This window comes from Aquarana catesbeiana, linkage group LG11 (assembly GCF_042186555.1).
Source record: "Aquarana catesbeiana isolate 2022-GZ linkage group LG11, ASM4218655v1, whole genome shotgun sequence".
In the NCBI taxonomy this organism is placed as follows: domain Eukaryota; kingdom Metazoa; phylum Chordata; class Amphibia; order Anura; family Ranidae; genus Aquarana; species Aquarana catesbeiana.
The window spans coordinates 264916698-264929977 of record NC_133334.1 but is presented as its reverse complement, the minus strand read 5'-3'; the positions used below and the strand labels follow the sequence as shown (position 1 = coordinate 264929977).

The following is a 13280-nucleotide window of genomic DNA, read 5'->3' as shown; positions in this document are numbered from 1 at the left end:
ATGTAAGTGTGCCTAGGCTCTCCTTTTTTGTAGCCTCTGACTGCTAGTCTCCAGAGGTTTTGAGTGAGATATAGTGATGTCACTATTGTGTCGCTCACTGTTCTCCCTGCTTGAGGATTTGGTGAGAGGAAGCAAAGCCCTGCCTCTACCTAGATGGCCGCCTCTGTACAGAAACAGTGCAGAATAGGCCATGGTAAGTCACCAGTGGGAAAATATCAGCTGCAGGGAGACCACAGGCGTTGGTGAGTGGTGACTAGTCCTTTGCCTTTGTAGAATTCAGTTCCGCTCTAATTGTATGTATATTTGTTTCTCTGTTACAGAAGTTTAGAGAGATTTCATCTGATTGACCTCAGACATTTGACTTCAGACATGTATGAGTTATCGGTGATAAAGGTAAGAGTTGAGTTTTGAGGACCTTTCCCATTTAAAATACCTTTATTCTTTTTTTTTTTTTTAATACAACAAACGTCTCTTTATAGAGATACATCTTTCCATAGAGGTCCTATGTTGAGGGCCTGGCCTTCAGTGTCCATTTTAGGATCTCTACATCAGTTTTCCTTTTCATCTTCCTCTCCTAGCAAATCCTCCACTTTCCCAGTTACTGACTTCTGCATCTCCACTCATCCCCAACCTGACATCACTTATAGTCATTTTTTAATTGAAAAAATAAATAAAACATGTTATGCTTACCTGCTCTGTGCAGTGGATTTGCTCAGAGCAGCCCGGATCCTCCTCTTCTCGGGTCCCTCTTCTGTGCTCCTGGCCCCTCCCTCCTGTGGAGTGCCCCCACAGCAAGCATCTTGCTATGGGGGCACCCGAGCTGAGTCAAAGCTCCCTGTGTTCATTCAGACACAGAGCTGTGGCCCGGCCCCGCTCCCTCTCTCTCCTGATTGGCTGACTGACTTTGACAGCAGCGGTAGCCAATGGCGCCACTGCTGTGTCTCAGCCAATCAAGAGGGAGAGTCTCGGACATCGCTGGACAGACATGGGGCTCAGGCAAGTGTTAGGGGGGTGCTGGGGCAGCTGCTGCACACAGAAGTCTTTTTATCTTAATGCATAGAATGCATTAAGATAAAAAACCTTCTGCCTTTACAATTCCTTTAAGGGCCAATTTATAATAGAGAGCAGATAACCCCCATACATGCTTTATAACATTTTTGCTGGGATATGCTCACCATGACCTATTCATAAAATGCAGACCATGCTGTGTAACCTGCAGTTTCTAACGGAGTTCTTTTTTCCCTTTTTGCAGCATAAAGAGCTCCATGACTGATGGAGAGCTGTCAAGTCATGTGACTTTGACAGGTCACATGACCCAGCTCTCCTATCGATTTTTTTTTTTTTTTTTTTAAATACTCTTCTATTCAGAAAAGTAGCACTCCACCAGCACATTTCTAAAGAAAATCGCTGTACTTTATTATAAAGATTGCACATTTGCAAAGTATATTATATGCATCTAATGCCCCTCCCTTGTGCCTCACCATCAGCAATATAAATTGTTCTGTTCAGTCAAATAAATATTCAAATAAATTTGTTTTTAAGAAATACCTCTCTTGTGACTCAGTAATCGCTGGGGTCTGTCTACTTGTCTCTGCAATCAGCAATCGGCCGGTGTCACTGCACCCTGCCTCAGAAGAGCGTTATGTGAATGAACACATGCCAAGCACCCCGTTAGATGTGCCTGCTGACCTCTGGGTGCTACAGACTCTAGCTGTGCAATCTGCCGATCATTTGCTTGAGAATGCATGTCTAAAGGGATGCTGGGGATGTGTTCTTTCATAAAATGACTGATGGCAGGGAAAAATACAACCCCAAATCTACTGTATGTTTCATGCTGTGAGGTGAAATGTTTTTATACTGTTTTCAAATTTTTGCTGCAAACTGTTGCAAAGTTTCTGATTTGGAGAAACAAGGCTGGAAGTGTTGTCACCCTGGAAGGGCCTCAACGTAGGAAGCGTGGCTTCTTCTCCTGACAGTGGTATCTGCTTGCTGGCTTCTTCTCCTGACAGCTGTATCTGCTTGCTGGCTTCTTCTCCTGACAGCGGTACCTGCTTCCTGGCTTCTTCTCCTGACAGCGTCACCTGCTTCCTGGCTTGTGCTTCTGACAGCGTCACCTGCTTCCTGGCTTGTGCTCCTGACAGCGGCCTCTGCTTCCTGGCTTGTGCTCCTGACAGCGGCAACCTGCTTCCTGGCTTGTGCACCTGACAGCAGCGTCTGCTTCCTGGCTTGTCCTCCTGACAGCGGCGTCTGCTTCCTGGCTTGCGCTCCTGACAGCGGCGTCTGCTTCCTGGCTTGCGCTCCTGACAGCGGCGTCTGCTTCCTGGCTTGCGCTCCTGACAGCGGCGTCTGCTTCCTGGCTTGCGCTCCTGACAGCGGCGTCTGCTTCCTGGCTTGCGCTCCTGACAGCGGCGTCTGCTTCCTGGCTTGCGCTCCTGACAGCGGCGTCTGCTTCCTGGCTTGCGCTCCTGACAGCGGCGTCTGCTTCCTGGCTTGCGCTCCTGACAGCGGCGTCTGCTTCCTGGCTTGCGCTCCTGACAGCGGCGTCTGCTTCCTGGCTTGCGTTCCTGACAGCATCTGCTTTTTGGCTTCTGAAGACACACTGAGGCTCAATAGATAGCAGCACTGTGTGGATGACATGCTGCTATCCTTATGCCACTTGTGAGTTGCCACCTGTTATTTTTAATAAATTATTTTTTTATATACTGCACTTAGCTGGTGCCCTCTACTATTTCCTTTAAATATTGCAGAGATTCTTGATAATTTCCTACTCTTTAGCAGCATGCTTTTCATTACTTAGGGGCCTTTTCACACAGGCATCTTCCGTTCTGATCAGCAGGGCTTCTGCAAGCTGAGGCTAGAGCCCGCTCTGCTCTTTGGGTGGCCTGGAGTAAACAGACTCCATTGTTCGTTTATACCCGGCTGCCTCTGATCCAGTCCACCTAAATAGAAGAGGATGCGGTCTTCCTCCATTTTTTTTTTTTTTTTTTTTTTTTAGCAGGTGTGATCAGACCTGGAGGTAAACCGGTGTAAACAGACTCAAGTCCATTTACACTCGCTGGTCCATAGGAATGCATGGACCTTCTGATCAGATCTGCCTGAAAAACTGACAGGGAGATTTGATTGGCTCTCCTGTGTGAAAAGGCTCTTAGTTTGTGGTTGGTGTGCTTCATATGACGGGTAATGATGTGACTCTCATACAGGTGATCAATCCAAGCTGCTTCTTCTGCAAGATTCTGGGATTGAAGGAAGGCGAGGAGTATGAACAGCTGTTTCTGGAGCTTAATATGCTGTACGGCCATAAATACCGAGACGTTGAAGAGTTGAGGCCGGCCTCGCTTTCCATTGAGCAGGTAACTTTTGGACTTTGTTTTTGAAAATAATCAATCTGTCAGTTTAAAGCGGTATTAAACCCAGAACCAAAAATGTATCATATTGCAGCTTACCAATCGTTAGATGTGGCGGCTGCATTCGTTTTTCTTTTACAGGCTTTTTTCTCTTCTGGTTTTACCTCCTGATCTGACCCGTAACCTATACCCTGCCTTAGGGTGCCTACACTCTGGATGAAGGAGCAACAGAGACACCTTTTGAACAGCAGAATTATTAATTGAGGGGGAGGGGGTTTAGATTTGGACACAGTAACAAATTGAAGCTGATAAAGACAACAGTTACAGTGAGGGAAAAAAGTATTTGATTTCCTGCTGATTTTGTACGTTTGCCCACTGACAAAGAAATGATCAGTCTATAATTTTAATGGTAGATTTAGTTTAACAGTGAGAGACAAAATAACAACAAAACTATCCAGAAAAACACATTTCAAAAAAGTTTTATAAATTGGTTTGCATTTTAATGGGTGAAATAAGTATTTGACCCCTTCGCTAAAATGACTTGGTGGCAAAACCCTTGTTGACAGTCACAGAGGTCAGATGTTTCTTGTAGTTGGCCACCAGGTTTGCACACATCTCAGGAGGGATTTTGTCCTCTTTGCAGATCCTCTCCAAGTCATTAAGGTTTTCGAGGCTGACATTTGATAACTCGAACCTTCAGCTCTCTCCACATATTTTCTATGGGATCAAGGTCTGGAGACTCCAGGACCTTAATGTGCTTTTTCTTGAGCCACTCCTTTGTTGCCTTGGCCGTGTGTTTTGGGTCATTGTCATGCTGGAATACCCATCCACAACACATTTTCAATGCCGTGGTTGAGGGAAGATTTGACGGTCCATCGTCCCTTTGATGCGGTGAAGTTGTCCTGACCCCTTAGCAGAAAAACACCCCCAAATCATAATGTTTCCACCTCCATGTTTGATGGTGGGGATGGTGTTTTTGGGGTCATAGGCCGCATTCCTCCTCCTCCAAACACAGAGAGTTGAGTTGATGCCAAAGAGCTTGATTTTGGTCTCATCTGACCACAACACTTTCATCCAGTTCTCCTCCGAATCATTCAGATGTTCATTAGCAAACTTCAGACGTTCCTGTACATGTGCTTTCTTGAGCAGGGGGGCCTTATGGGTGCTGCAGGATTTCAGTCCTTCACGGCGTAGTGTGTTGCCAATTGTTCTCTTGGTGACTTTGGTCCCAGCTGCCTTGAGATCATTGACAAGATTCTCCCGTGTAGTTCTGGGCTGATTCCTCACCGTTCTCACGATCATTGAAACTCCATGAGGTGAGATCTTGTATGGAGCCCCAGACCGAGGGAGATTGACAGTTATTTTGTGTTCCTTTCATTTGCGAAATAAACCATACAGACACGGAGCCCTGCCCCCTCTCCCCTGATTGGCTGATGGACTTTGACAACCGCGGGAGACAGTGACGCCGCTGCTGTATCTCAGCCAATCGGGAGGAGTGTCCCGGACGGCTTAGACATTCATGGACATCGCTGGAGAGAGATGGGGCTCAGGTAAATAATTAAGGGGGTGCTGGGGAGGCTGCTACACATAAAAGGTTTTTTATCTTCATGCATTAAGATAAAAAACCTTCTGCCTTTACAACTCCTTTAAAAAAAAAAAAAAAAAACTGTAAAGGAATATTTGCCTAGTGCCTAGGAAAAGGAAACGTTGCACTCCTTCAGGTGAGATCCCGGGTAATGCTGAGTAGCTCAGATGTTGCTATAACACAATGGTACACTTTGCTATCATGTCTTCCAGAGAGTTTAAATTACTCTTCGGAAACATTGTGGCATTACCCCTTGCAGTACCTAAGCCAGAGGAAAGGTTTATTAACTTCTTCCTGACAGTTTTTTTTTTATTACTTAAGTTTTTTTGTTGCTCTATAGCAGTGATGGCGAACCTTGGCACCCCAGATGTTTTGGAACTACATTTCCCATGATGCTCAACTACATTGCAGAGTACATGAGCATCATGGGAAATGTAGTTCGAAAACATCTGGGGTGCTAAGGTTCGCCAAGTTCTGCTCTATAGAATGGGGGAGAGGCCCTAATATTTTATGGAGACCTTTACTGCAAAACTTTTATAACTTAAATCTTGTATTTTTTTGCAGCGGTGTATGGTATTCTGTGAAGAACTGAAGAGCTGGTGCCGGGCAGTTCTGGAATCCGACACTTGCAGCGCTAAGGACGAATTGGTTGAGTGTTTTCTTCTGGATCATGCCGTGTTCACACCGATCAAAAAGTCAGAGTATGTGGATAGTTCTCTTTTTCCTTTATACATTAACACCTTCATCAGCACTATTGTTCTGGGAGGACGTCATATGACGTCCTCCCAGAATGCACCTCTCCCGTGGCCGCACAGCTGCGTGATCTGTCACCGCCTGTGTCCACCGGACACAGTCAATGGCTGAGCACTGTATTGGCCATGTCCACCGGACACAGTCAATGGCTGAGCACTGTATTGGCCATGTCCACCGGACACAGTCAATGGCTGAGCACTGTATTGGTCCACTGACCATGTTATGTGTCTGCTGTGACCAATCGCAGAAGATCACATGACTAATGTAAACAATGGATGGCTTCCCTTCATGCCATTTTTTTTGTACAATTGTGTTGCTAGCTCCGATTGGTCACAGTGATCACGTGATACAGACAGGACCAATAAAACTCCTCTGAACCATGTGATTATCTCTGGCCAATCACAGAAAAACAAACTGAATCAATTTCATTCAGTAAAATGCTTGCTTATAGCAATGAAATTCACTGCTTTAAGCAATCATAATGTGTAAAAAAAAAAAAAAAAAAAATACGATTACTTCTTTAGAGAAGTATAGTGTTACTATAGTAACACTATTGCTCTGGTCTCAGAGTGTTAGAAAAAAATAGTAATAAAAAAAAATTAATTTCATTTATTTTTTTACATGCTCTCCCCAGTCAGTGTCCCTGATCACCACCACACCATATGATAATGCTGTACTGTACCAGTTACAGTAGGTAAAAAAAAAAAAAAAAATTATGAAAATCCTTTTTTTTTTTTTTCTTAATTTCTTCATTTTCCAAATAATTGTGACAAAAAAGTAAAGAAGTAAAACTTCAAAAAACTTGCTATGCCTCATAATAAATACCTTGGACTGTCTACCCCAAAAAAGGGGTCATTTGGTTGTATTTGTACTGTCAGTCAGGGCCATCAATACATCAGGATACGCTGATTTGGGTTATTTTCAGCAAAGAAATGTAGAATAAACTTTGACCTAAATTTATGCAGAAAGAATATTAATTGCAAGATTTTATAACAGAAAATGTTCTGTCTTTTTTTCATTTATTTAGTAAAAAATAAAAAAACCCAGTGGTGATTAAATACCTCCAAAAGAAATCTCTATTTGTGTGAAAAAAAATGATAAAAATGTAGTTTGAGTACAGTGTTGCATGACCGCGCAATTGTCATTCAAAATGTGACAGCGCTGAAAATTGACCTGGGCAGGAAGGGGGTAAAAGTGCCCAGTATTGAAGTGGTTAGGGATGTAAACCTTGGATGACACTTATTTTTGTTAAAGCACATTGTTTGTTTCATTAACAGTTGTCATTTTTTAAAATGCTTGTTATTATACTGGTAAACCTATTAACCACTTGGCTTCTGGAAGGTTGTACCCCCTTCATGACCAGGAAGTATTTTGCTATTCAGCACTGCACTATTTTAACTGCTTGCTGACCGCCTAACCAGCGTCTATGTCGTCAAAGCGGCCTCCCTGCTCTGGGTCACATATCTGATACGTGACATGCGCTTCCGGGTAGGGAGCGGGTACCCACTGCCCCGGCTGTGCTGTTATTAGTCACAGCACAAGCCGATCAGCGGGTGCCGGCCAATGATCGATCCATCACTAAGGGAAAGGGAGCTCTGTGTGGTAAACAATACAGAGCTCCAAATAGTGACAGGCGATCTTGGTGTTTTTTTTTATTCCCTGCAAAGCAGGGATAGAAACAGCAAGATCACTTAGTAAAAGCAGCACATAACACACATATTGCACAGAGTTAGGCACACATTTAACCCTTTGATCGCCCCAGGTGTTAACAACTTCGCAGCCAGTTTCATTAGTACAGTGACAGTGTATAGTATTAGCACCGATCACTGTTTTTGTGTCACTATTGATGTCATTCTGAGTCAGTTAATATACCCCCCAGCCAGCGTCTGCTAGTGTCAGATTGTCCGCCATACTATCACAGTCTTAGTATAAGTCGCTGATCACCGCCATTACTAGCATAAAAAAGAAAAAAAAATTCTAGTATCTAAGCCAGACGCTATAAATCAAAAAGATTGTTTTTTTTACCAAAGACATGTAGCAGAATAAATTTTGCCCTAAATTCATGAAGAAATATGATTTAAAAAAAAATGTATTGGATATGTTTTGTAGCAGAAAAAAAAATGTTGTTGTGTTTTTTTTTTTTTTTTTTTTTTTTTTTTTTTTAATTTTTCTTTTTTTTTTTTCATTTATATAGCAAAACATAAAAAAAAAAAAAAAAAACCCAGTGATGATCAAATACCACCAAAAAAAAGCTCTGTTTGTGAAAAAAAAATTACATACATTTAATTTGGGTACAGTGTTGCCTGACTATGCAATTGCCATTTAAAGTAGCGCAGTGCTGAATAGCAAAAAATTACACACACACACACGTCCCTGTTCTGCCTCTCGTGACCGTCGGCCACGAGCATCGGCACCCCCGCAATGCAACGGACGCGCGCCTGCTATCTAGATCCCGCGAGCCAACGTACAGCTACGACAGCTCGCGGGATCGTGCCGACCTGCCGCAGTATAATGACGGCGGCTGGTCGGCAAGCGGTTAATTAGAAGTTGGCCATCCCCAGTACATGATCCTTGTAAACTCTCCTCCTCCTGTACTGCTGTCATAGGCAGAGGCCCCTTAAGTGCCTTATGAAACGTAGTTCTGTCTTTTTGTCTGTATCTCAGTCTGTTGCCATTCTTCAACATTATGCATGTGTTTCCCTCTCTGTACGCAGCATTCGATTCCCTATAGAAGAATATTATCGGCTGCCATTTCGAGCAAAGAAATTTAAGTTACACCAGATCCAGCCGATCTCTCTCGGCTTCAACGTGTACGAGAACAAAATGGACTTTCGGTGAGTTTAATACCACAATATAATTACCACTGGTAGAGGATAGGTCTGTGTTTGTATATACAGAAGATTAATAAATAGATTTAATTACATTTTTTTAAGTATATTCATTCTTGTTGCATTTTTTAAAACAAGCACATATATAGAGGGGAAGCTTTATTACATCACTAAATTATTCAAAGCAGACTTTCACCTGTAATCACATCAGTTTTTTTGTTTGTTTTTTTTGCGGGGAGTGAGTGCGTTTTTTCCTGGCATGTGATAGTATGCTGCCATGGGTTAGCGTTAGAAAAATAAAAAAAATGAAAAGGAAAATTACAGTAAGTATTTTGATACAGTCTTCCAACAAAGCAGCATACCACCATCACATGTATGCTGCCATTATTTGGCACCAGAAAAAGGAAAATTGCCGTATTTGACACTTTTTTTTTTTTTTTTCGGTGGTACCCCCCTCCTACTTACTTATTTCTCGCCTTAGCGAGGATGATGTTACCCCTGCACCAGATGAAGTTCTTCTTTAAAAAAAAAAAGTGCAGGGGGAATAAACAAAAAACCATACATACATTCTCACATAAATGGCTGCAGCATCGATCCGATGCTGCAGCTGTCCCCTGCCAGCTCTGAGACCGAGAACTGAGCGATCACATGACCACTCGGTTCTCAGTCTTCAGTGAGCAGAACAGTGACTGTCAGTCACCAGCTCTCTGTTTTGCCCCTCCAGCGTTGGCTGGAGCACTGAGGGGAAGGAGTGGCTGGCTCAGGCTTTCAGAGGCATGCTGAGAGACTGAGCCCAGCTGCCAGCCAGGCATCTGGACAGATCCTGACATTATTGTTGGGATCCCTGCAAAGCCTGGAGCGGCTCTGTGACGTCAGCCATCAGTGGGCTATAGCCTTCTGTCGGCTAAATATGGGTCACAGAAGTGCAGAACTAAGGGCACTCTTGTGACCCACAGGAGAAGTATGGCCTAAAGCACTTGGGCCATACGTTTCCTCCTTTTTAAGGCTGATGTTTTTGGGTATGATTTTATTGCATTATTATATTGGTCCAGTGACAACCAATGAAAGTATGCAGATTTCATATGTGACTGATCCCTGTGTAAGCAGCAAAACACTGTTTGGATGAGGTAGAGGGGGCTGGTCGGTGACATCACATTATTTTACCATGTCCAGTCAAAGAACGTCTACTCTACAACGATTTGCTGCTTACACAGACATGGGTCAGGTATGAGATCTGCATACTAACCTTGGTCCAAGCTGGACCAATGTAACTACTGTACGTTATAAAAATCATACCTAAACTTCAGCTTTAAGCAACTGACTTTCACTTTGTATTGACCTCTTTCAGCCCTTGTACAAAAGAGCTTAGACTGGGAGAGGGAGAAACCGCTCTAGGAATAAATCAGTTGTGCTACGCTGCTCGTGTGTTAACAAGGAGCAGTGCAGAGAAAAAAAAATCAGCATTCCTGCCCTGCCAGACAGAGCTGTGTACAGGGGCGGCACAGTGGTGAAGTGGGTAGCGCTCTCGCATAGCAGTAAAAAGGGTCGCTGGTTCGAATCCCAACCACGACACTACCTGCCTGGAGTTTGCATGTTCTCCCTGTGCCTGTGTGGGTTTCCTCCGGGTACTCCGGTTTCCTCCCAAACTCCAAAGACATGCTGGTAGGATAATTGGCTTCTGTCCAAAATTGGCCTCAGTATATGAATGTGACATAGGGACCTTGGATTGTGGGCTCCTTGAGGGTAGGGACTGATGTGAATGTGCAATATATGTGTGGAGCGCTTCGTAAATTGACGGCACTATATGGGTACCTTAAATAAATAGGGATAATTGTAGACACGCACCCACACTCACTCAGGTTGAACTGGATGGACTGGTGTCTTTATTCAACCTTACTAACCATGTGGATGGATAGGACAAAACGGCTCCCTTGTTGGTATCTCATCTGTGTACTTGAAGCTGTGTGCTTGAAGTTCAAGTGATATTAAAGTCTTGTTTTTTATTAAAAAATAACAATCATGTTATACTTACCTGCTCTGCGCAGCGGTTTTGCACAGAGCAGCCCGGATCCTCCTCTTCTCGAGTCCCATGTCGGCACTCCTGGCCCCTGCCTCTTGTTGAGTGCCCCTACAGCAAGCAGCTTGATATGGGGGCACCCAAACCTAGCTGCTGCTCTGTGTGTGTCCATTCAGACACGAAGCTGCGGCTCGGCCCCAACCCCTCCCCTAAACGGCTCACTGGCTGTGATTGACAGCAGCAGGAGCCATTGGCTTCTGCTGCTGCCAAAAGCCAATCAGGACTGCGAGTCCCCAAAGAGGCAAGGCTCTCCTGGACATCGCGGGATCGAGAGGGGGCTCAGGTAAGTATTGGAGAGGAGCTGCGGCACACAGAAGGTGTTGTTTACCTGCATGCATAAATTTTTTTTATTTTTTGCCATCTAGAATTTTTTTATGGCCCCTTGACAGATTGAAATAAAGAAATCCACTGTATATGTGCATGTCTGTGCAAATCCTTTAATTTCACACAGTGTGATTGATGTGTTTCTTTTAGGCCAAGAAAGGATTGGGACTTGGCTGCTATTTCTTATTTCCATCAGCTCTTGGAGGGTAACTATCTTTCGCTAATAGTTGCCTTTGTGTGTATAGGAATGTTCAGATTCTTGAACTCATTGGTGCCACCTCATCAGTGCCGCCTTATCAGTGCCCGTCAGTGTAGCCTCATAAGCACCTGTCAGTGAAGGAGAAAACGTACTTATTTACAAAATTTTATAACGGAAGCAAAGAAAAACTTTTTTTTTTTTCAAAATTTTCGTTTTTTTTTGTGTTTTTTTTTAAATTTTATTTAGCAAAAAGAAAAAGCAGAGGTGATCAAATACCACCAAAAGAAAGCTCTGTTTGTCGGAACAAAATAATAAAAAACTTGTTTGGGTACAGTGTAGCATGACCAGGCAGTTGTCATTTAAAAAGTGACAGCGCTGAAAGCTGAAAATTGGCCTGGTCAGGAAGGGGGGAAAGTGTCTGGTATTGAAGTGGTTAGGGTGGATGTAAACCCGATTCATGAAATTTGACATATATCTGCAGTGTTTACTTATCTCTCTGTGAAGCCCTAAGTCCCATGATTTTCTGCTGTGCATGATAACTTCTCAGACACAGGAGATAAAAGCAGCTGGAAATTTGTGTCGGGTGGGTGCTATAAATAGATTAGCAGAGAGCTTGTCTATTTACAGCACAGCTCTGAAAGTATCTTTGTTCCTCTGCCTATGTTGGGGGGGGGGGGGGGGGGTATGCCTTTCTCAGGGTGTATGCCAAGATTCCACTCCTACTGCTGAATGAGGAAGTAAAAATTCTAACAGAATCTGAACTTTCTAAAGAATATATAAAGCTGAAGACAGCAGATATACATCTTATACAACTTATATAGGGAGATTTGTTTAATTTCTGTCTATCATCTGAGGCTGTTCACTTCACTGGGTCTATGTGAGGGTTTACGTCCACTTTAAAAATGAGCTTCTCCTATTTGTTCCAAGTTGGTCTATTTACATATACAGTAAAACCTTGGTTTGAGAGTAACTTGGTTTGAGAGCGTTTTGCAAGACAAGCAAAATGTTTTAATAAATTTTGCCTTGATATACAAGCGATGTCTTGATATAAGAGTAGCGTCATGTCACAACTGGAGTATAAAAAGGAAGAGAGGAGCCACTAAGTGTAGCAATATGGTTACATTTAATGAAGGTACAACATTTAGTAACTTATTGCTACACTTACAGGTTCCTCTCTTCTCTTTTTATACCCTGTAAAAAAAAAAAGCTTTGATATACAAGTGCTTTGGATTACAAGCATGTTTCTGGAAGGAATTATGCTCACAAACCAAGGTTTTACTGTACCATGCCTGTTGATCCTACCAGAAATGCAGTGCTCTTCTGTGCACTCTGCAGTGTTATCACAAGCATTATCAACCCTGCCTAATTCTTCTCTGTGAAGTACAGAACTCCTCCCTATTTTATGGAAATGGAGGTGAGGGGAGTGGTCTGTAGTTCTAAACCACTTCCTGTCCTAGGGTGACAACATCGCTTCTCTTCCACAGATACAGGAGTGGAGCGTGTTACTGGTGGGATCACCAGGTGCAAAAAAAAAAAAAACCATGAAAAAAAGAAATATAATGCAGCAAGCACATTTAAAGATTGGTAGGCTGCATTTTTGCTTTTGGGTTTAGATGCACTTTTAAGTGTCAGTAAACCAAAAATTCTTTTTATATGTGTCTTTTAAAGTTAGGTCTTATACCTGTGTGCATATGCATGTTATCATCCATTTGTTTGTTTTTTTTTTAATAATACCTGGTTGATCCTGCTGCTTACATGCACTGCCACATTGTCAGTGTCAACATCATTGAAGCCGATCTTGTGGCCGCTGCGTTGCCACTCTTGGTGCACATGCTTCCCTCTACTGCCTGTTGAGAAGCCATTGATTTTCTGCATGAAATAATTAATAAACAACCCTTCACTTCAATATTTTTAGGCCCCTTTCACACAGGCCTTTGTAACAGAATCTGCTTGCTCAGTGAGGGATCACTCCGCTGATCCCCGCTGAGCAGGCGGATGATAGGTCCGCTCTGCTGTTCAGGGCAGACATGGACACAGTACCGCTCTTCTCTATGGGGAAATTGGATGGAAACAGACCGCCTGTCTGTTTATTATTCAATGCCACTCGATCGGCTGGACGAATGGAAAATAGGACCACCATCCGTCTAGTTTTGGCGGACAGGATCAGATC

The 13280-nt window shown here is 43.3% G+C and overlaps 1 protein-coding gene across 1 annotated transcript in view; it reads left to right on the top strand.

The window, feature by feature from the left end:
- The first annotated feature begins 369 nt into the window (after positions 1 to 369).
- Positions 370 to 13280, top strand: part of TDRD12 (tudor domain containing 12) — a 101109-nt gene continuing 88198 nt past the window's right edge. The window contains exons 1-5 of the mRNA XM_073603895.1: positions 370 to 393; positions 3201 to 3350; positions 5494 to 5630; positions 8397 to 8516; positions 11062 to 11117. Of these exons, the coding sequence (XP_073459996.1) occupies positions 370 to 393; positions 3201 to 3350; positions 5494 to 5630; positions 8397 to 8516; positions 11062 to 11117 (487 nt within the window). The remainder of the gene's footprint in view (positions 394 to 3200; positions 3351 to 5493; positions 5631 to 8396; positions 8517 to 11061; positions 11118 to 13280) is intronic.